General features: G+C 40.3%; 1 protein-coding gene across 8 annotated transcripts in view; it reads left to right on the forward strand.

Annotated features, from left to right (window-relative positions):
- The window catches only part of ARHGEF26 (Rho guanine nucleotide exchange factor 26), a 139,123-nt gene extending 124,524 nt beyond the window's left edge, over positions 1-14,599 (forward strand). For 3 of the 8 annotated variants that reach the window (XM_054681193.2, XM_054681195.2, XM_016942196.3), the window contains 2 exons: positions 9,845-9,912; positions 11,471-11,832. In XM_054681193.2, the coding sequence (XP_054537168.1) occupies positions 9,845-9,912; positions 11,471-11,739 (337 nt within the window). In that variant the 3' untranslated portion in view covers positions 11,740-11,832. Of the gene's footprint in view, positions 1-9,844; positions 9,913-11,470; positions 11,833-12,081 lie in introns of those variants that run through there. The other 5 variants (XM_054681194.2, XM_016942197.3, XM_054681196.2 and 2 more) reach the window with 4 other exon arrangements.
- Positions 14,600-24,455: the final 9,856 nt, after the last annotated feature.

Below are 24,455 nucleotides of genomic sequence, written 5' to 3' on the forward strand. Positions count from 1 at the left end.
GTAATGGTGAAAGTGTTGCTGGTTTTGCCTTGTGTTTTCCTTTTCTTTGGTTTACAAGGATTGTTTGTTCTTTATTCAGGCCTTGCCAACATCTCAACAGAGATTTTCCTGACTGTCTCATTCATAATTTATGTAGTCTCCACCACTCATTTCTGAGATGATTCCAAGAGAGTAGGAGGTGAACTGACATGTCCAGCTTATTTCACGCCAAGGCTAGATCCTTTCCTGGGACATTCTGTAGCATTTGTTCCATCCTTTTGCCTTTTAATCTTGCCAAAGACTGAATGGTTGTTCGTTTCCTCAATCAGACATGTTCTCAGAATATTTAGTCATGTCACTTGGAAACCCATGGGTCTGACTCATATTTGTAGTTATTTAATTAATAGCAAGAGAACATTCCAGAAGGGGCATGGGACAGAGGTCTCCTTGGGTACAGAGGGAGTGACTCTCTCATTCTCTTTGCTCTCCCCGCCCCCACCCTCAATTACAGTTGAGAAGTAAATAAATGGACATGCTTTCAAGACATAAAATAGTATTGGTGTTGAAAAAATATATTTAACAACTAAAGACGCACTTTCCTTAAAAATAAAAAAGACTATTAAAAAACCTGGCAAATTGTTACATGCCATGTTTGCAAATATGCAGGTTAGCTTTGGGCTACCGAGTTTTGAGCAATTAGAGTTTTGATATGCATAGAATGTGTTATTTTCTTCCAACATTTGTGAAATGCATCAATAAGTATATATTGTTTAGGTTTTCTTTCTTTTATGTCTTTTTGGTTAATATGGTTCATTGGCAATCTAGTTGAAAAAACAAGGTTTTCACTACCATTCTAGCCTTAAGTAATTGAAGAACTTAGAGTCAGGTATATAATTTCACTACTTACTCTTTGACCTGAAAAATAATGAATTTTATACCTAAATCTTTACTTTCTTTGAAAAACTGTTGTCACTAAAGGCCACCTGAGGATATACAACATGTAAAATCAGCAGTAGGAGGGGTGCAGCTGTTTGGCACAAGGACAATTCAACTTCATAAGAGTGAAATTGTGGAAGAAAAATCAATGGCTTTGATTACGTAAAGAATGCAGAAATGCTCACCAAAAGGAGTTGGGGCAAACAGTGAGCATCTGGGATATGCCAGGCACTGAGCCAGCTATAGAACATGACGAAGGGACCCATGGGTGTTTCTAGAGGAGGACAGAATTTTGAGCTGAAGAAAGCATATAGGGAAGTGATCAGACATCTTGGTTTTCCCAGAATCAGTTGTTCAAGTTTAGGTCCGTTGTCCTGGTGAAATTATGAATGATACTCTTTTTGACTCTCAAAAGGTCCTTGTTTATACAATGAAATATATGGTGACCCTAATTATATATAATTATATTACATAAAACAAAATATTATCAATAACAAATTATAAATATATACACATATTTATAATTATATACATGGTCCAACTCTCTCATTTTCTTCCCCTATGTGAAGTGACTCACAAAGGCCATACAGGAAGTGAGTTATTGCCAAAGCTGGAACTAGAATCTGGCCTTCCTGACAGTCTAGCAGTCTTTCTAGTAACAAATTTTATTCTTTTTACGGAGAAGCTGCCAACCAGTAGGCTGTTCCACTCCCACTTTGCTGCTCAGTTTGGCTTGTTCTGGATTTGGAAGGAAACCTCCAGGAAGTCAGTCACTATTAACTGTGAGAAACTACTAAAATATAGAATTTTTTAAGTCCAAAGACTTTATTATTTTTTATTTTATTTTATTAAGACAGAGTTTCACTCTCGCCGGGGCTGGAGTGCAGTGGCACGATCTTGGCTCACTGCAACCTCCCCTTCACGGGTTCAAGTGATTCTCCTGCCTCAGCCTCTCAAAGAGCTGGGATTACAGGTGCTTATCACCATGCTTGGCTAATTTTTTTATTGTTAGTAGAGACGGGGTTTCACCATGTTGGCCAGGCTGGTCTCAAAACTCCTGACCTCAAGTGATTTGCCTGCCTCAGCTTCCAAAAGTGCCAGGATTACAGGCGTGAGCCATTGTGCCCGGCCTCAATCCATAGGCTTTAAAAAGGAAAAAAAGATTGTGGAAACCTAGATGTTAAATTTAGGATATCATATGGATTAGAATATTTTATGATAAAATGCTAAATAGATATTGCATCCCCAAAATTATTTTCCATGTTAAACTTCCTTTTTTGTTCCTTTGCCTGTGTTTTTCATACTTCCTGGAATGCCCTCTTCAGGCCTCCTCAGATGGCCAGATAGCTCCTCTTAGGGCCCATGTCAAGCCTTTCCTCTGCTGAGGAACCTCTCAGTACTGCACACTGCAGTCTCATCCTGAGAATGCCCAGTGCTCGCTGTGTGTGCCACTCATTAGTTCACTTTTCCCCTCATGTTTTCTGTCTTACCCACCCTCCACTGTATGACTCCAAACTCCCAGCCTCCTGCTACATCCTTCCTTTCCTTTACAGAACTTCTCAAGAGAGTGGCCTTCATTTCTCCAGATTAATTAATTCAGTGGATTTTTGTCAGGCACCTACTTCCCATCAAGTGTTATTCTCAGTGCTGGGATGTAGCAGTGAACCATACAGAGATCAGATCTCTGCTCTTAGGCTTATATCCAAGTGAAGAACCGATCCCCTTGGGCTTCCTGCTCTTAGGAAGGGTGACTTTGGATGGAAGGGAGCTTTGGCCAGTCTGCCTGGGCAAATGGTCTGCAATGAGCTAGGATGATGGGAAAGTATTTCTTCTTGATCCAGTTAAAAATAAAGGATCATTTCAGGTAGTGGTAAGTGCAGTGAAGACCCTAAAGCTGGTGATGTGATCCGGAGTGAGTGCTAATTGGGGGGTGGTGAGGATATGTACTCCAACTTAGGTGGTGCAGAAAGACCTCTCTTAAGAGGTGATATTTGAGCCTTGAGTGAAAAGGAGGAGTCAACCCTTAGGAAAATGCAGAGTCAGAATGTTTCAGCCAAAGGGAACAGCAAGCGCAAAACCTCTAAGGAAACGAGTTTAGTGTTCTCAAACTTGGCTTGAACATGGAGAATGTGGCTGGAGCAGAATAAACCAGGGAGAGGGTGGCAGTCAATGGGCAACAAAGTCCAGTTTGTCTTCAGAGCTACCCCAGTGCTGTCTGTGGGCCATCAGTCCTCAAGTAGTTACCAGCCTGGTATGTAGGAAGCAGTTTGACATTTCTGAGGCATCAAAACTTGTGATTATTTTAACAATTAATTTATTTTTACTGTATTTCTAAAAATGCTTGGTCTGCAATGGATTCAAGGGGTGGAGACTGGTTCTCTACCAGAGATATCTCGAGAAACACTGATTTAGAACCACATAAGCCATAGCAGGAAGTTCCAGGAACAACAGGGGCCCTGGGGACGGAAGTTTCAGTGGGGCAAACAATAAGAACCCTAACCCTAATCCTGTTGGAGTAGTCGAGGGGAGTCCCGATGTTGGCTTGGACCGTGATATGTAAGAGGAGATAGAAATGTTATATTTTGGAGACAAAAACAACAGGACCAACTGATGGACTAGATGAGTTGAGGTGGCAGTAAGTGGAAGAGAGGAATCGATGACATTTAGATTTTTGGCGTGAGCTGCTGGCGTGAGCTGCTAGCTTGAGTTGTTTCTTAATCAAGGTAGGGGTACGTGCAGTGAGTTGTTAGCTAGTTAAGTTGTTTCTTAATCAACCTTGGCGTGACTTCTTCCTCTGGCACCCTGTTGAGGCCTCTCCATCAGATTAACAGGCTTCCTAGTTTCACACCCAGCAGTCCAATCTTCCTTTCTTTACCTCTAGTATCATTTAGTTTTATTGACCATCCAGCTCTTTCATGCTAACCCTTTTTTTGAGATTATGTTTTTCTCAGCCTCTTATCTATGCTCTTAGTTTGCCTCTCACACCTATGACCATTCCTCTTCTCTGTCTCTTCAGAAATGCAGCCTGTCCAAAACCAAACATCAACACTGCCCGTGGCTTTCCCCGACACACACATTTCTGTAAATGGTACTATTGACACTCTTTTGCGTTATCCAGTCTGGAGACTTGGTGCTGTTTTTGATGCTTCTGTGTCAGAACAGATCCATCACCTGCCAGTTCTTCCTGTGTAAAAGTCTATTTCATCTTTCCCCATCTTTCCATTCCACTGCCTCCTTCCTAGGTCAACCACATGGCTTTTGAACTACCCCAATGGCCTCCTAGCCATTCTCCTCTCCCATCAATACAGTAGTTTTATCACTAATCCCTAAGCTCAGCTCTAGTTTTGTCCTTTCCTTGCTTTGTACGTAGCGAGTAGGTTCCCAATAAATATTTTTGGGATTGACCCATAATTATTATAACTAGCTTTTCTCTATCTGAGACAAGGTAGAAGAGTAACCAGGTGTGGAGAAAAACTGCTTCCTGTCTCTATTTACTGCCCTTTTTGTTACTGCTGGAGCAAGTTTTTCCCAAATTTTACTTGTTTTTCAATTTTTTGCTATTAAGGATTCAGTCAAATGTTTTTTAGGATGTACGTCGAAGTCATGTATACTGTGTTATATCTGTTTGTCCATGACAGGCCCTAAGTCATGGTATCGTCAATGAGACAATAGTCTGTGAAAAATACAAAAGCCTACCCTTTATAAAAGGACAAAGGAAGAATGTTTTACCACTGTCATTCTTTTTTCCCTCTGGGCCTTTCAAGAGGAATGTGGGAGCCAGAGAGCCCCCTTTGTCTGCCTTCATTAAAATGAAGCACAGACAGCTGCAGCTGGCACACACAACAGGCTGTGGCAAGTGGAGTCCTTGGCTTCCTGCATTTGTAGTAAAATTTAGATGTCATTTGGGTGTAGTGTATACCGTCATGAAACATCTAGGACATGTTCAGTGATGAACACAAACTTTCCTCACTCATTATATGTCAGTTATAGGATATGATGACCTTAGCCCATAATCAAATATCCTTCTCAAAATTTCTCCCTCACAGAGCTAGAAGCATAATGAATGTGGTTGGTGCTGTCAACCATCCAGACACCAATTCCTGGGCCTCCTGATAAAGGGGCATTGTTTGCAGGGAGTCTTTGAGCTTTTCCTGCTTCTGTTAATGATTTAATTAACAACAGGAAGTACATGGAATGGAATAAAATTGTAAATAGTATCTCTGACATAGTCATATACTTCATCCTTTTAGAAAAATCACAACATAAAGACAGTATACATGGAAACATTTTATTTATTGTAGGGTATAGCATTTTTTTCCTTGTTAAATCTAAATTCTAAGTCCAGTCATAATCTTACATTTATCTAGTGCCTGTCAAAGGATCTGATCTTAATGTGGTCCTCATCACCAACCCCAATAGGACAAGAGGTCTTTTATCAGCAGGAAAACATCATTGACCTGCTTCAGGTTAACTGAAGGATTCTGGACCAGATTTTTTAGGTCTGAGCTAATGTAATATGATAAACAAGAAATAATTGATTTAACTATATAGCATGTGACAAAAATCTAAATTTTAGAACTCTTAGTGGGCTAGGGATATTATTTTGCTTCAGTTAGCTTTTTTAAAATTTGGCAAATTGAACTGATATCTAGTTTTTTAAGGCCTGGTCTCAGCATGTTTAATGACTTTTTTTCACGCTATGGGCTTTCTTTCATGGATCAGTTTTCTGAACTAATCTAGTTGAATTGAGTTTGTGAGGGAATGAACAAACAACTATCTTCACAATCCTATTCTTTACAAAGGTTCGAAGGACTTTAGAGAATTCAAAAGGAACCACAGGTAAATGTGTAGGCTGTAAAAAGAAACACAAAAGGTAACTGGTCAAATGCCACTTTGGGAGGGATAAAAGGAAGGTTAAAGAGCAACTAAGGGCTCTTTTCTTCTATTGAGAAATCAGGAAAACCCTGTTAGTGATGGAGTCCTCAGCCAATGTTCTGTTCTGTGCAGCCTCACCTGCAGCCCTGTCTCTGTGATTTCAAAGCCTACTTCCTACTTTCTCAGTATGTATCTATGTTTTGTAGCTGATGCCTGGTATTCCATAAGAAGTGAGACTTTGCTGTATCTTTGACCTTCATGCAATTAAGTTTAAACCTACTGTGCATAATGAATTATATGAGACAGGACAAGGTGCTACCATAGCTGATAGGAAACTGTAGAAACATCATTTCATGCCATGCATGGAGAACTTGAGGGTTATGAAAAGACTACATTTATAGACATTTAAGTTAAAGGAGTCTCTTTTCAATTTCGTCTTCTTTCTCTACGTAGGTCAAATGTTTTGGTAGAGTGTTCCATTTCAGCACACTGCATGCTGTATTGGATTTTGTGAGTGTTTTCTGCTCTGTGTGTTCCCTCATACTGAGGGCGGTAAAAAGCAAGAGACTCCAGTGTATTTGCTGTGCACCTCTCCAAGCTAGCCCAGGGCCTGTGCAAAGTGAATGTGGGTGGAGGAAGGAGTGGTAAGGCGAGTCTTGAAAGTTGACATGCCGCAGATGGGCTTCAGTGCAGCATTGCTTACTCTTGTCACTTTGTGCAAAGGGAAAAGTCTGTGAACTGGCTGTGTGGTAGATTGTGAATTCATCTCAATTGTTTTATATCGATATGTCCCTGGAGAAAATAGATATCTGTCTGTGAGTGAGCCCTAGACTTCATGTCTAAATTTAATCGTGGGTAAGTCTATGCCCTGGTTTTTCCTGTCCCTAGAATCCATCTTATAACAACTTAGTTCCTGCTTTAGAGATGTAGTACTTTCTGCTTCATAGCTGGGGGAGCTCCTTAGCAGGCTCTTTTTTTTTTTCTTTTTTTTTTGAGATGGAGTTTTGCTCTTGTCGCCTAGGCTGGAGTGCAGTGGTGCACTCTTGGCTCACCGCAACCTCCGCCTCCCAGGTTCAAGCAATTCTCCTGCCTCAGCCTCCTGAGTAGCTGGGATTACAGGCGTGCACCACCACGCCCAGCTAATTTTGTATTTTTAGCAGAGATGGGGTTTCTCCATGTTGGTCAGGCTGGTCTCGAACTCCCGACCTCAGGTGATCCCTGCCTCGGCCTCCAAAAGTGCCGGGATTACAAGTGTGAGCCGCCCCGCCCGGCCTCTTGGCAGACTCTTGAAAGCCCCAGGGGAAGTCCTGTGGATTTGACAGCATCTAAGAGGGGGGGTGGGACTCACTCAATTGAAAGTTTCAAAAAGCTGCTCCTTTTATTGATAGCAACAAGGAGTGTCTTGTTCTATCCTCTGGAGTCCCTGTGAGGGGCGGCCATGTCTAAGAAATGCTATTAGCATCCAGGCAGCATGCCACAGAAGTGAAAGATTTCATCTGGACTTCTGGAAACTGGCTGTAGGGCAAAGCCACTGCTGATACTGGCCACTCAGTGCCAGAGATGGTGTCTGTGTACAGGAAGATCTGCCTCACTGGCTCCAAGTTGCTCTAAATTGCTCCAGAAGACAGCAGTATAGGCTATGTATAATTTGTTTCAGTATGGCATAGAGAGACACAAATGGATCATTTTAGATTTCTCTTGGTGAGCAACACTTCTATTCATGAGGTATTCTGTTTTCGATTGGCTTTGTACTTTGCAAATTCCACTTGAGCCTGTGTAAAAAATAGATCTTATTCCCAATAAAGACATCATAGCAAAGATACAAGTGTTTGCCTGGGAATTATTTTACATGAAGTTGTGCTTTGCTTCTTTCTTACAGAACTATTGTAAAGCCCTTTGTCCTGTATTAGAGAGAGAGAGAGAGAGAGAGAGGTTTTAAAAGCAAGACAGGAGCCTTGGCTTCTATATAAATTGTGCATATTACTACTTGACACACCATCTTGACCAAGGCCCAGCCTCATCTTAATCTTTGAAAATGCCTGTCTTTCAAGATACCACAGTTTCCACCCTTCCTGCCTTCCATCATTATTTTGTAAACACCTGCTGCGTAACACCACCTCTTTGATTTCAGACTGCCTGGGTTAGGTGCTTAACATACCAGACTTGCTTTGTCCTCTGAAAAAATAGAAATAATTTTGGTAATATTTTCTTTTCAAGATTGTTGTAAAAATTAGATTAGATGATACTTGCAATTGTTTAGTACCATACCTGACACATACGTGCTTCAGAATATTATTTAGAACAAGGCCCAATTCCTGCCATTCTGGAGTTTATAGCCTGGTAAGAGAAGCAGATGAGTCAGTAAATGATTGGGCTCAATATGTGATGAGTTATATAATTCATTCATTAGCAGACGTATACTGAGCCCCTGTTATGTGTTGGGCAATGTTGTAGAGATAATGCAGTGAACCAAATGGATAATCTACCTGCTTTTATGTTGACCAGCAGTATAATAGAATTGTGCAGAGGGGTGCCCTAGAAACAGGATTATCAGACTGGGATGGGGATGGAAGGATTGGTTTATGTATCAGAGGAGCCCCCACTGGAGGAAGTGAGCCTTGTGTTTTCAGCATTGAGTGGATATATGTTGAGCAAAAGAAGCCAAATACAAAAGCATACATACTAAAGGATTTCATTTGCAAAAAGTACAAAAGAAGCATGGTAATAGAAATTCCATGGTAATGGAAAACAGAAGAGCAGTCACTTTTGGACAGAGGTTATTGATTGGAAAGGGTCAGAATGGAAATGCCTGGTGCATCTGTGTCTTGGTAAGTAAACACAGAGCTGTACACGCTTATGATTAACTCAGTTTATGTTATGTATGTTAAGAAATTTTAATGGCAATAATGAGTGGGCTTATCTAGGTAAAAACAGGGAAGGAATAGGAAAGGCTGGGGCAAGGGTGCTATGTTCCAATGCGGTAAGTCATCCTCTCTGCCTGGGTTGGAAGGATGCATATGGGGATGAAGGTGGGGTGACAGCGACAAGCGCCTGTAGATTCAGGCTGCTATGAGAGAAGAGTTTTTTTCCCCAGGTGTTGGTCATGAAGGCATTTTTTCTTAAGAATGTAGAGTGGCACAGTAGAAACTGACTTTGGTTTGAATTGCTTGCCTCTGAACTTCTGTCTGATCTTAGCATCCTTCAGATGGGCTTTTGAGAGGATTACATGGAATAGTGGATGTTGAGTGCAGTGTCTGACATGTAGCATGTGTTTAATAAATACATAAGAGAGTTAAAAGTATGTGTGTGGCGGGGCAGTATTTAATTAATTGTAATTTTAATACTTGGTGCTCAAAATAAAAAACCAGGGTGACTGCATTATGTAGAGAAGTGCTTGCTTATCTGAAACTTTTGATCCTTTAGTTGAATAATTATTTTTATGTAATTATAGGTTAATACTATATTAAAAGTATTGGTCATTTTTCCTGTGCTCATTAAACCATTTTAAGCATTTGGGAACAGTGTAAAAGTGGCCAAAGAATTTCTATTTCAGTAAGACTCATATTTGGCAAAATTAGTTGTATGAGGGATGAGACAACTAAATATGTCAAGTTTCTCAAGTTTACGGAAAGGTTTGAGTGTGTGGGAAGGGAAGTGGGGAGGAAGCAGAGAAATTAGTAGGATTTTTAAAAAATGAAACTTAACTGCTTTTGAAATGTTAAACATCAAATTATGGGTATGCTAAATACCTTTTGGGGTTATAATGTGTTCGTGTAATCAGCTCCTTATTAACTTTTAAACTGTCATATGAGAAGTTCCTTTTAATCAATAATGAGCCAAGTTCATTCAGACTCTTTTGACAATGATGACTAGTCTCCTGCTTATTTTAGACTTTCCAGCTTATCACTTTTAAACTACTCTCACCCTGTTTTACCATACCTCTCTGGAGAATCTCTTGTTTTCTGGGAGTGCCTTTGCATTGGCTGCCTAGAAAACACTCCATTCTGTGTTTTTACACCTTGAGTCTCTCAGTTGGATCTGCCCTCTGTTTTAGGAGCGAGCGAGCCCGCTGGATAACTGCCCTGGGACACAGCAGCGGGAAGCCGCCTGCAGACCGAACCTGTAAGTTCTCTCAAGGGGAAGCCCACTTGGGAACATGGATGGGCTCTGCCCCCTGCTGGACGCCGGGTTACTAACGAGTTATATTACCACAATACTTGCCTAAGTTTCCTCCAGGGCTTCCTTCTGCTTTACACCAAAAATGTATGATCCTTGCTTTGGAAGTCAGGGGGTCTGAATTCAAATCCAAGGTGCATTTCTTTGTTGTGTAAACGTGTCAAATCATTGCTTAGCATTGCAGAGCCTATTTAACCATCTGCAAGTCAGTTACACCATTATATACAACATGGGGTTATTGTGAAGATTAAGTTAAATAATCTATGTTAAAAGCCCTACTTGAACTGTAAAGCCCTTAAATTTTTAGCTATTATCAGTGGGCAACAGTTGATCATGTTTAAACCTTCTACATACTGACAGTCTGGATTTAAGCTGAAAAGTATTTTTAATCTAAAAGAAAATTACCTAAGAATTCTTTTTGACCTTCTAAGAAAGTGTGTTTCACTATTCTAGAGAATTAGAAACTGGCGCAGTGAAGGGGGGTGTTGTATGCCTATTAGCTTCCTAACTTTGATGCTGTGGTTTCTTAGATTATTACAGTTGCAAGGTCAAATCCAAAGAATTAGAACAAAACACTGTTATCCTGGAACACTCAAAAATTATAGCTTTAAGCTTAGATTAAAAGCCAAAATGACTGGTTTGAAAGTTCCCGGAAATCAAGCTTTGTATTAAAAAGCAAATTAAGAAGTCACATGTCAGCATTTTGTTTGTTTGTTTTGAGATGGAGTCTCGCTCTGTCGCCCAGGCTGGAGTGCAGTGGCGCTATCTCAGCTCACTGCAAGCTCCGTCTCCTGGGTTCATACCATTCTCCTGCCTCAGCCTCCCAAGTAGCTGAGACTACAGGCGCTCGCCACCATGCCCGACTATTTTTTTGTATTTTTAGTAGAGACAGGGTTTCACCGTGTTAGCCAGGATGGTCCCAATCTCCTGACCTCGTGATCCGCCTGCCTCGGCCTCCCAAAGTGCTGGGATTACAGGCGTGAGCCACCGTGCCCGGCCACATGTCAGCATTTCTGAGGAGGTCTAACATGACTTCTCAGCTTTTGGTTGGAGCTCATTTTATTTCTAAACTTTTTTTTGGAAACTTTCATGTGCTGCTGTTGGGATGGGGAGACACTCTGATGAGAGCCAGGAGAACTGTGTCTGTTGCAGATTTTGCATGGCCTTGGCACATCAGCAACTCTTTCATGTCTCAGTTTCCCTAATGCAGAGTGGCTGTTTTCTGTTCCATTGTGTGACATGACTAATGACTCCTGATCAACCTGTTATTGAGGGGATTCATGCATCATAAAAGGCCTCTCAAATCTGAGCTTCTAAAATTCTAAAGCTTATAGCCAAGCAAGGGAGTTGCTAGAAAAGATGTTCTGCTTTTTATTAGAAGCCCAACTTGTTTCTCTCAATGCTGGCCCTGAATTGCAGAGAAAAATAAGTAAGTGTACATTATTGGATTGCACATGTTTTTTCTCTGCTACTGGAAACTTAGTATGTCCTCTTTCGGCCTCAGCACTGACCCAGGTGGAAATCGTTAGGTCATTTACTGCTAAGCAGCCAGATGAACTCTCCCTGCAGGTGGCTGACGTCGTCCTCATCTATCAACGTGTCAGCGATGGTGAGTGGGAGCGTTCTTATGGGACACTCGTGGTCCAGGATGCAGAGTGCTATAGACCCGAGGAGTGTCATTTTGTCATCATTGCCCATATTCCAAATCTTGACATGTTAATGTTTGAGATCACATATATGTACTGTCTTCTCATCTCTAAGGCTAAACCATGACGTTTTCTTTTTTCCCCAGTCCCCCAGTGACCTAGTTCTTATCTCTAAATATTCGTCCTTTCAAAAATACCATTCTTCCTGCTATCCTTTACCCAAAGCATCTCCTTTCCCAGCTCAGCCCAGGTTCAAATACTCTCAGCCTTCTCACTTCAGGGCCTCTGCTCACGTTCTTTCCCTGCCATGTCATTCATTCCCCCTCGAAAGCTTTCCCTGTCCCACTTTCTCTTCTCACCGTAGCACTTAGCCTGGGGAGGGATGCTGCCTCTTAGCTTTTTCATATCCTTGGAGCCTGGCACACTCCAAATACTTGTTGTTTGGTGTGGACTCTGTTCTTTTTCACAGGCTGGTATGAGGGGGAACGACTACGAGATGGAGAAAGAGGCTGGTTTCCTATGGAATGTGCCAAGGAGATAACATGTCAAGCTACAATTGATAAGAATGTGGAGAGAATGGGACGCTTGCTAGGACTGGAGACCAACGTGTAGTCTCTCGGATGGTCTTTTGTTACTGCAAGATTTGCACGACACTTACCGGGCTGGTTGGTTCTGGGCTAGTTTTGTTAATTTTGTCACAGCCTATTTAATTAAAAGAACGAAAACACTTGCCTTTAAGCTTGCCAGGTTGTTCTGCTCTCTCATGAGAAGAGCTTGGATACAGTGAGTTTGCACAGCTCAGTTTTTACCTAACCACACACTTGCAGACCTCCTGAGGTACACAGAATAGCTGAGCAGTTCACTTCAGGGATCAGGTCATCTCTGCTCCTCCTAGTTTCACCATGTTCTGGCAATAAAAAACACTATATTATATCCTGGTTTTCTCTATCCTTGCATTACTAAGGTGACTGTCTCTCTTTATACATCCTTGTATGGTTCTCCCAGTATTAGCAAGATTTTATATCTGTAAAGAATGTCCAGTTTTGTAAATATTTCCCTGCCTTTTTTTTTCTTTTTTTTTACATCTGATTCTAATGCTTCGTTAACTTCAAAAGGAACTGGTAGAGTTCAGAAGGTGAGCTGTTGTTTTTCTAAACCTCTTCCCAGGAAAGGGACATTGACACTTGAATTTTTGTCACCTTTTTCCTCATTAGAAGGAAAGTAGAAAGCCTTACTTTAGGATTTTTTTAAAAAATCCATCTCACCCCATATTGGTCTTAAATAAGTATAGACTAATTAACCTAAGCTACCTTTAACAACGTAGAATTTAGATGGGTTCATATATGTGAGAAAAACCTGAATATAGGACAGGGGTCCTACTTTTTTCCCCCACCTCTGTCGCCCAGGCTGGAGTATAGTGGTGTGATCTTGGCCCACTGCAACCTCTGCTTCCTGGGTTCAAGTGATTCTCCTGCCTCAGCCTCCCAAGTAGCTGGGATTGTAAGAGTATGCCACCACGCCCAGCTACTTTTTGTATTTTTAGTAGAGACAGGGTTTCACCATGTTGGCCAGGATGGTCTCTTAACTCCTGCCCTCAAGTGATCCACCAGGGAGGAGATCCTCGGCCTCCCCAAGTGCTGGGATTATAGGCATGAGCCACCGTGCCCAGCCTACTTTCTAATTAATTAAAAAAAAAAAAAAAAAAAACTTCCCAAATGAGCTGATAAAAAACTGACGTGAGGCTGCTTTGCCTTCAATAATACCTAGTTTTCAGCTGTTCCAACTCGTTTCCAAATAGAAATTAGCTGGAACACACTCCAGTAATCTCAAGGAAGGGAAAATTAGGCCTTAAAAGATATCAAGAAGTCAGCATGGTACCCAATTGAAACCTTTTGACCTTAGTGGGAATTCATTCTATTTGCACTAAAAGCCTTAACTTGCTGTATTCAGAGTCCCTCTTAACTGTGAGTTTCTGTAGAACTTTACTTTTTCCACTAGTGCACAGAGAGAGAAAGGTTATCTTAATAGTCGGTTTCATGGAGATGAAGGATGGGAGATTAAGAGGGGGGAAATGATTTTTACTGGCAGCTATATTCCCTCTCTGTTCTATTTGCTTTAACAAAGGGATAAAACCTGGCAAAGTGTACATTATTGGAGGACTCAAATCTGTATGTGACATGTCCCAACTACTGTCCGCTAACTAGTTATCCAAATTGTAAAGCTACAGAAGCCCAGTTGAGGGGTAAGTGTGCCTGGCTCACACAGCCTGCACCCTGTCACCTTGGCAGTGAGCCAGTGTGGGGCACTGGGGACTTCTAACCCTTGGATTGCTCTTTTTGACCTGTGCATACCTTCTAATTGTAAAATATATTTCAGACCGTGAGTACCTTGAGATCTGAGCAACTGTGGTAATGAAGTAATAGCAATGGTCCACAGTGAAAGATGTGTTGGGGTTTGCAAAACAAGCATTCCGTCTCTGCAAAACAAAACAAGCATTCCGTCACCTCTTTAATAATGTCACAGACTTTTTAAAGGAGAGGCTAACAAGTTGTAATATAATCTGTCATGTTTTATTTAGGAAGGAAGGTAAATTTGTGCTTGCACGGGGATCATTTTGTATTATTTTTGCTAATACCCAGTTGAAGCTAAAAAGCAACTATTTGAATCCTGTGAATTAATTTATAAGAATGTTAAACAGCTTTGGAAATACATGCATCTTATGAATCATAGCCTTATTTAGCAAGATCAATGCTGTGTATTAAAGTGTTGTTATATGGCAAGTATTTAACACATTCACAGTGTTTGATTTCAACTGTGAATTGTCTTACAGTTTTTTCAAACCTAGTTGTTTCTATGAACACCTGCTCTGAATTGTACATTGACTTCATTACTAAAGAACAAAAATGTTCATTTTTGTCCCAGTAAATTGAGACTGCTTGTACACTTTCAGAAAAATATGTGAATTTATAAAGATTTTGTAGATACTTGTCCTTTTGTGCTGGTGTGATTTATTTTACTCTAGGTTGTTTTCAGTTAAGTATACAGTTTCCTGGATTTTTGGCCAAATCAGAGCTCTATTTAAAAGGTATCTGTAGCTAACATTTCAGAGGACTAATCTTTTCTCTTTGGGTACATGCTGGCATCAGCTGCCCTAGAAGACTAGAACATTTTTAGGAGATGGGTCATGCTGTTTCTTCTCGTAGTTGGCATAAACCTGCAGGACTAAATCGCTTATCTGACATAGTGCACAGTTCCCTTATCCCCTGGAGCATATTCTACCATTCATTTGGTCACCTCGTATCTGAACCCTTGTGTTTGTGAAATTTTACCACCTTGTGAACCTTGGTAGAAGTAAAAAAATGACTTCCTTGACATTAGTTTTTTTTTTGCTGCATAACAAATTGCCACACACTTAGTGGCATAAAACAATACCCATTTAATATCTCACAGTTCTGTAGTCAGAAGTCTAGAATAGCATGGGTGGGTTCTCTGCTTAGAGTTTCACAAGGCTCTAAGTGTTGGCTGGCTGCTTTCTTACCTGGAGCTTGGTGTCTTCTTTCAAGCTCATTTCTGTTATTGGCAGGATTCACGTCCTTGCTGTTGCTGAGCTGAGGTCCTTGTTTGCTTGCTGGCTGTGAGCTGGGGGCTGCTCACAGCTTCTAGAGGCCCTTCATATCCTCGCCACAGGCTCCTTCCATCTTCAAAGCAGCAATGGCATGTTAACTCCTTTTCTCACTTGGAATCTGTTTGACTCCCTCCTAGGCTACCAGCGGGAGAAAACTCTGCTTTTAAATAACTTACATAATTAGGTTAGACTCATGAGATAAGTCCCTTATGACACTAACTCAAAATCAAATGATTTGGGACCTTAATTACATCTGCTAAATTCCTTTGCCATGCAATATAAAAGAATTATGGATGTAGTATCAGGGAGGGATATTGGGGGACATCTTAGATTTCTGCCTATAACACCTTCTATAAAACCTTAAGATGTTTGAGGCTTAGTTTCCAGCATCTCTTGCAGCTAAGATACACCTAGCTATGTGATAGGAAACAGCAATCAGCTACCTCTATCTTAGAATACACCACTCAAAGCCTTCTTTCCTGGATTTTCACTCAAGCTAGTGATGGAAGAGGAAAGAGGTAAGGAATACCATCCCTGGAAGTAGCAGGATGCATCCTCCTATTTGCTCCATCCCCTATCTGAAATCACTGATGCATTTTTCCTAGGCTTTGGCAAGTACCAGAGAGGCAGAGCTACTTGGTGGACTTGCAGTGCTAAAAAATAATCCAGGTCAGTGTTTAGTACCATTAATAACACTTCTCATGGATTTGGTCCCTAAAGGGCTTATTCTCCTGTGGGAGTATGAATCTGAAAGATCTAAAGCTTTGCTTTCTGAGTTTTTAGTATATTAAAGTCCTGGAAGAAGAAAACACATCCTGTCTCTGAAAGAAACCAGCATCATCAGAACTAAGACTTCTGTTACTTCTAAAAGCAAATTGTCAAAGTTTCAGTAAACACTAAGACATGGCATTGTGATACAGAAAAAAACAAACACAGGGACTCTGTATACTAGAATCATTAGGTATAGACATTAAAGTACTTACCATTGCTGTTGACGGAGATAAAGCCAGAACGGAACTACACAGCTGTGTAGTAGAAGAAAAAAACCTAGAAATTATGGAACTGCATTTAATACCAGATTAGGTAAGAGTTAAAAGAGATATTGGGGAACGGGAAGAGAGGCTAGAAGATTCTACCCATAAGGAAGCATGGAGAGAGGAGACCTGGAGAATGTAGGGATTTAACTGGAATCCCAGAGGAGAGTGGAGAGAGAAAGCAGCATTGGCAAGGGGCTGGACCTTTATAACCCTGCTCTGACCAGATATGAGAGGCAGGCTATCCCCAGGAAAAGAGAGTGGTCTTGGATAAGGTGGCTCCCTTCAGCTCAGGACAATTCCCATAGAGGGTTGATGGGTGAAGGCTGTCATCCAGTTGCATTCCCAGCACCTAAAGCAAAAAGTCCTTCAGTCCTGATGGGGGGTCAGGGCAGAACATCACAACGTTCACTAAATGGAGCTCTATCAATGTTACATAAAGTGGTCTTTAGGGTAAAAGGTATCACTAGGGATAAAGTGGGTGCCTACATAGTGATGAACGTTTCATCTAATCAGGAAGATGGAGTAACTTAAATATATATTCTAGCAATAACCTAGCATATTTAACTATATGGCCTCAACTAAAAGTTGGCAGAAATATAAGAAAAAATAATTAAAATCATAGCATGAGACTTCAGCACATCTCTCAGTATTTGATAGGAAGAATAGATACAATCAGGAAAAGAATAGAAAATTTTAATGAAATAGTTTATCATAATGGGAATATGTAGGACACTCTGCAAACAATTTCAGCATATACATACTTTTCAAGCACATAAAATATTTACAACATTTGGCTATTCCCTGGGCCATAAGGCAAATTCCAACAAATTTTAAAGAACTGAAGTTATGCAGAGTGAGTTATTTGATGGCAACATAAGTAGGTCAGAAAACAAAAATTAAGAATTATCAATTTATTTGGAAAGTTAGGCCTTTCCAAATGCAAAATTATAAAATTCCTTGAAGATGACATAGGAGACAATCTAGGTGACCTTGGGTTTGGTAATGACTTTTTATCTACAACATAAAAAGTACGGTCCATGAAGAAAAAAAATTGGTAAGTTGAATTTTTATAGTAAAAACCTCAGTTCTGTGAAAGACACTGTTAGAATAAAAAGCCACAGACAGGAAATATTTGCAAAACATAAAGGATTGGCAATCAAAAACATACAGAAAACTTAAAACTCAACAGAAAACAACCCAGTGTTCAAATTCAGGGGTGGCGGGGGGGAACTAGGCAACTCACCAAAGATAACACAATTAGTAAATAAACATATGAAAAGATATCTAAGATCATACATGAGGGATGAATTTAAAGGAGATGCCACTATATTCATTAGAATAGCTGAAGTCTAAGACCCTGAAAATGCCAAATACTGATGAGGATGTGGAGCAGCAGGAACTCTTACTCACTGCTGATGGAAATGCAAAAACAACTTGGGAAGACAGTTGGGCAGTTTCTTAGAGAAATACACACCTACCATATGATCCAACAATTACACTCCTTGGTATTTATCCAAATGAGTTGAAAATATGCCCACAGGAAAACCTGCACATAAATGTGTATAGCAGCTTTACTCATAATTGTCAAAACTTGAAAGCAACTAAGATGTCCTTCAATAGATGAATGGATAAACTGTTACATCTATACAATGGGATATTAATGAGCAATAAAAAAAAGTTATCAAGCCATAAAAAGACATGAAGTAACCTTAAATGCACACTGCCAGGTGAAAGAAGCCAATCTGAAAAGCCTACACACTTTATGACTCCAAATATATGACATTCTGGAAAGGCAAACCACATAGAGTGGTTGCCTGGGACTTAGGGGTAGGGAGGGAAGAATAGGTAGAGCACAGAGGATTTTTTAGGGCAGTGAAAGTGTTCTCTGATACGGTGATAGTGGATACATATACATGTGTCAAAATGTACAACACAAAGAGTGAACCCTATGTAAACTACGGACTTTAATAATGAAGTATCAAAATTGGCTCATTAATTGTAACAAATATAATCCATAATACAAGATGTTAATTTAAAAAAACTGGTGGGAGGGGGTAAAGGGGATTATGGGACCTCTGTACCTTTTGCTCAATTTTTCTGTAAACCTAAAACTGCTCTAAAAAGTGAAGTATTAATTTTTAAAAAAGAATTGCTGAAGAAAGTTTTTCAAAGTAAGGAAATAATAGAATGAAACTTGGAAGATGAGGAATGAAGAACAGAATGGGTAAACATTTGGGTAAATATAATAGGCTATCCTTGAGTTTTAAAAATGTGAGATGGCTGAAAGCAAAATTATATTATCTGACATGGTTGTCAATGTATGTAAAGGAATTATTTAAGAAAATAAATTATAAAGCAGTAAGCTAAATACCTAAGTGGCTGTAAAGTTCTTACATTTCACTAGAAGTGTCAAACTGTTGATACTAGTCAACTGATGTTATATATGTATACTGTAACCCATTGAGCAACAAAAAATATATACGAAGTGATATATTTAAAAACACAATAGACAAGGCAAAACAGAACAGTAAAAAATAAGAAAAAAATCAGGTACCCACAGGAAGGCAGGAAAAGGGAAACAGGAAAAAAAAAATATATAAAGCAAAAATAGAACAGCAGACTTCACTCCTAACATGAATGAATATATAAAATTTGAGTGTCTAAATTGTAATTAGAAGACAGATTCACAGAAACTTGAAAAATTACTGGACCATATGCTATCCATTCAAAACACATTTCAAATACAATTAATATAGGTAGGTTTAGAATAAATGAAGGGAAAAACATGTCAAGCAAATACCAATCCAAAAAAAAAAAAAAAAAAGCTGGAATGGCTATACTAATATCAGACAAAGCCTTCAGAGCAAAGGGAATTATCAGGCACAGAGGGGGACACTATATAACGATACAAGGGTCAGTATGCCAAGAAGACGTAAAAATCTTAAATATGTATGCAGCAAGTAATACAGCTTTAAAATACATGAAGTACAAACTAGGACAGAATACATGAACTAGAATATATGAAGTACAAAACAGAACTAAAAGGAAAACATAGACAAATGACAATATAGTGTTAAGAGTATAGAACAGGATTTCGAAGATGGCCGAATAGGAACAGCTCCAATCTACAGCTCCCAGCGTGAGCGACACAGACGGGTGATTTCTGCATTTCCAACTGAGGTACCGGGTTCATCTCACTGGGACTTGTTGGATAGTGGGTGCAGCCCACAGAGTGTGAGGGGAAGCAGGGCGGGGCATCGCTGCACTGGGGAATCACAAGGGGTCGAGGAATTCCATTTCCTAGCGAAGGGAAGCCATGACAGACAGTATCTGGAAAATCGGAACACTCCCACCCTAATACTGCACCTTTCCAATGGTTTTAGCAAATGGCACACCAGAAGATTATATCCCATGCCTAGCTCAGAGGGTCCCAAGCCCATGGAGCCTTGCTCACTGCTAGCACAGCAGTCCAAGATCAAACTGCGAGGTGGTGGCGAAGCTGGGGAGGGGCGTCTGCCATTCCTGAGGCTTGATTAGGTAAACAAAGTGGCCAGGAAGCTTGAACTGGGTGGAGCCCACCACAGCTCAAGGAGGTCTGCCTGCCTCTGTAGACTCCACCTCTGGGGACAGGGAATAGCTAAACAAAAGGCAGCAGAAACTTCTGCAGACTTAAACATCCTTGTCTGACAGCTTTGAAGAGAATAGTGGTTCTCCCAGCACTGAGTTTGATATCTGAGAACAGACAGACTGCCTCCTCAGGTGGGTCCCTGACCCCTGAGTAGCCTAACTGGGAGACACCTCCTAGTAGGGGCCTACTGACACCTCATACAGGTGGGTGCCCACCTGAGACAAAGCTTCCAGAGGAAGGATCAGGCAGCAACATTTGCTGTTCTGCAGCCTCTGCTGGTGATACCCAGGCAAACAGGGTCTGCAGTGGACGTCCAGCAAACTCCAACAGACCTGCAGCTGAGAGTCCTGTTAGAAGGAAAACTAACAAAGAGAAAGAAATAGCATCAACATCAACAAAAATGACATCCACACCAAAACCCCACCTGTAGGTTACCATCATGAAAGACCAAAGGTAGATAAAACCACAAAGAGGGGGAGAAACCAGAGCATAAAAGCTGAAAACTCTAAAAACCAGAGCACCTCTTCTCCTCCAAAGGATTGCAGCTCCTTGCTAGCAACAGAACAAAGCTGGACAAAGAGTGACTTTGATGAGTTGAGAGAAGTAGGCTTCAGAAAGTCGGTAATAACAAACTTCCCCGAGCTAAAGGAGGATGTTCGAACCCATCGCAAGGAAGCTAAAAACCTTGAAAAGGATTAGACGAATGGCTAACTAGAATAAACAGTGCAGAGAAGATCTTAAATGACCTGAAGGAGCTGAAAACCATGGCACGAGAACTACGTGACACATGCACAAGCTTCAGTAGCCGATTCGATTGAGTGGAAGAAAGGGTATCAGTGATTGACGATCAAAAGAATGAAATAAAGCAAGAAGAGAAGTTGAGAAAAAAAGAGTAAAAAGAAACAAACAAAACCTCCAAGAAATATCGGACTATGTGAAAAGACCAAATCTATGTTTGATTGGTGTACCTCAAAGTGACGGGGAGAATGGAACCAAGTTGGAAAACACCCTGCAGGATATTATCCAGGAGAACTTCCCCAACCTAGCAAGGCAGGCCAACATTCAAATATAGGAAACACACAGATGCCACAAAGATACTCCTCAAGAAGAGCAACCCTGAGACACATAATTCTCACATTGACCAAGTTGAAATGAAGGAAAAAAAAAAATCTTAAAGAGCAGCCAGAGAGAAAGGTCAGGTTACCATAAAGGGAAGCACATCAGACTAACAGCAGATCTCTCAGCAGAAACTCTACAAGCCAGAAGAGAGTGGGGGCCAATATTCAACATTCTTAAAGAAAAGAATTTTCAACCCAGAAATTCATATCCAGCCAAACTAAGCTTCATAAGTGAAGGAGAAATAAAATCCTTTACAGCAAGCAAATGCTGAGAGATTTGTCACACCAGGCCTGCCTTACAAGAGCTCCTGAAGGAAGCACTAAACGTAGAAAGGAACAACTGGTAGCAGCCACTGCAAAAACACGCCAAATTGTAAAGACCATTGATGCTAGGAAGAAACTGCATCAACTAACGAGCAAAATAACCAGTTAACATCATAATGATAGGATCAAATTCACACATAACAATATTAACCTTAAATGTAAATGGGCTAAATGCCCCAATTAAAAGAAAAAGACTGGCAAATTGGATAAAGAGTCAAGACCCATCAGTGTGCTGTATTCAGGAGACCCATCTCACCTGCAGAAACACACATAGGCTCAAAATAAAGGGATGGAGGAAGATCTACCAAGCAAATAGAAAATAAAAAAAAAGCAGGAGTTGCAATCCTAGTCTCTGATAAAACAAACTTTAAACCAACAAAGATCAAAAGAGACAAAGAAGGCCATTACATAATGGTAAAGGTATCAATGCGACAAGAAGAGCTAACTCTCCTAAATATATATGCACCCAGTACAGGAGCACCCAGATTCATAACGCAAATCCTTAGAGACCTACAAAGAGACTTAGACTCCCACACAGTAATAATGGGAGACTTTAACACCACACTGTCAACATTAGACAGATCAATGAGACACAAAGTTAAAAAGGATATCCAGGAATTGAACTCAGCTCTGCACCAAGCAGACCTAATAGACATCTACAGAACTCTCCACCCCAAATCAACAAAATACACATTCTTCTCAGCACCACATCACACTTATTCCAAAATTGACCACATAGTTGGAAGTAAAGCACTCCTCAGCAAATGTAAAAGAACAGAAATTATAACAAACTGTCTCTCAGACCACAGTGCAATCAAATTAGAACTCAGGATTAAGAAACTCACTCAAAACTGCACAACTACATGGAAACTGAACAACCTGCTTCTGAATGATTACTGGGTAAAAAACCAAATGAAGGCAGAAATAAAGATGTTCTTTGAAACCAATGAGAACAAAGACACAACATACCAGAATCTCTGGGACACATTTAAAGCAGTGGGTAGAAGGAAATTTATAGCACTAAATGCCCACAAGAGAAAGCAGGAAAGATCTAAAATTGACACCCTAACACACAATTAAAAGAACTAGAGAAGCAAGAGCAAATACATTCAAAAGCTAGCAGAAGGCAAGAAATAATTAAGATCAGAGCAGAACTGAAGGATATACACAAAAAACCCTTCAAAAAAATCAATGAATCCAGGAGCTGGCTTTTTGAAAAGATCAACAAAATTGACAGACCGCTAGGAAGACTAATAAAGAAGAAAAGAGAGAAGAATCAAATAGGCACAATAAAAAATGACAAAGAGGATATCACCACTGATCCCACAGAAATACAAACTACCATCAGACAATATTATAAACATCTCTACGCAAATAAGAAAATCTAGAAGAAATGGATAAATTCCTGGACACATACACCCTCCCAAGACCAAACCAGGAAGGAGTTGAATCCCTGAATAGACCAATAACAGGTTCTGAAATTGAGGCAATAATTAATAGCCTACCAACCAAAAAAAAGTCCAGGACCAGATGGATTCACAGCCGAATTCTACCAGAGGTACAAGGAGGAGCTGGTACCATTCCTTCTGAAACTATTCCAATCAATAGAAGAAGAGGGAACCCTCCCTAACTCATTTTATAAGGCCAGCATCATCCTGATACCAAAGCCTGGCAGAGACCCAAGAAAAAAAGAGAATTTTAGACCAGTATCCCTGATCAGTCGATGCAAAAACCCTCAATAAAATACTGGCAAACCGAATCCAGCAGCACATCAAAAAGCTTATCCACCACGATCAAGTTGGCTTCATCCCTGGGATGCAAGGCTGGTTCAACATACGCACATCAATAAACATAATCCATCATAAAACAGAACCAAAGACAAAACCCACGATTATCTCAACAGATGCAGAAAAGGCCTTTGACAAAATTCAACAGCCCTTCATGCTAAAAATTCTCAATAAATTAGGTATTGATGGGACGTATCTCAAAATAATAAGAGCTATTTATGACAGACCCACAGCCAATATCATACTGAATGGGCAAAAACTAGAAGCATTCCCTTTGAAAACTGGCACAAGACAGGGATGCCCTCTTTCACCACTCCTATTCAACATAGTGTTGAAAGTTCTGGCCAGGGCAATCAGGCAGGAGAAGGAAATAAAGGGTATTCAATTAGGAAAAGAGGAAGTCAAATTGTCCCTGTTTGCAGATGACATGATTGTATATCTAGAAATCCCCATCATCTCAGCCCAAAATCTCCTTAAGCTGATAAGCAACTTCAGCAAAGTCTCAGGATACAAAATCAATATGTAAAAATCACAAGCATTCTTATACACCAATAACAGAAAAGCAGACAGCCAAATCATGAGTGAACTACCATTCACAACTGCTTCAAAGAGAATAAGATACCTAGGAATCCAACTTACAAGGGATGTGAAGGACCTCTTCAAGGAGAACTACAAATCATTGCTCAAAGAAATAAAAGAGGACACAAACAGGATGAAAGAACATTCCATGCTCATGGGTAGGAAGAATCAATATGGTGAAAATGGCCATACTGTCCAAGGTAATTTATAGATTCAATGCCATCCCATCAAGCTACCAAAGACTTTCTTCACAGAATTGGAAAAAAACTACTTTAAAGTTCATATGGAACCAAAAAAGAGCCTGCATTGCCAAGACAATCCTAAGCGAAAAGAACAAAGCTCGAGGCATCATGCTACCTGACTTCAAACTATACTACAAGGCTACAGTAACCAAAACAGCATGGTACTGGTACCAAAACAGAGATACAGACCAGTGTAACAGAACAGAGCCCTCAGAAATAATACTACACACCTACAACCATCTGATTTTTGACAAACCTGACAAAAACAAGAAATGGGGAAAGGATTCCCCATTTAATAAATGGTGCTGGGAAAACTGGCTAGCCATATGAAGAAAGCTGAAACTGGATTCCTTCCTTATGCCTTATACAAAAATTAATCCAAGATGGATTAAAGACTTAAATGTTAGACCTAAAACCATAAAAACCCTAGAAGAAAACCTAGGCAATACCATTCAGGACATAGGCATGGGCAAGGACTTCATGACTAAAACACCAAACCAAAT

The sequence above is a fragment of the Pan troglodytes genome, chromosome 2 (assembly GCF_028858775.2).
Source record: "Pan troglodytes isolate AG18354 chromosome 2, NHGRI_mPanTro3-v2.0_pri, whole genome shotgun sequence".
NCBI lineage: Eukaryota > Metazoa > Chordata > Mammalia > Primates > Hominidae > Pan > Pan troglodytes.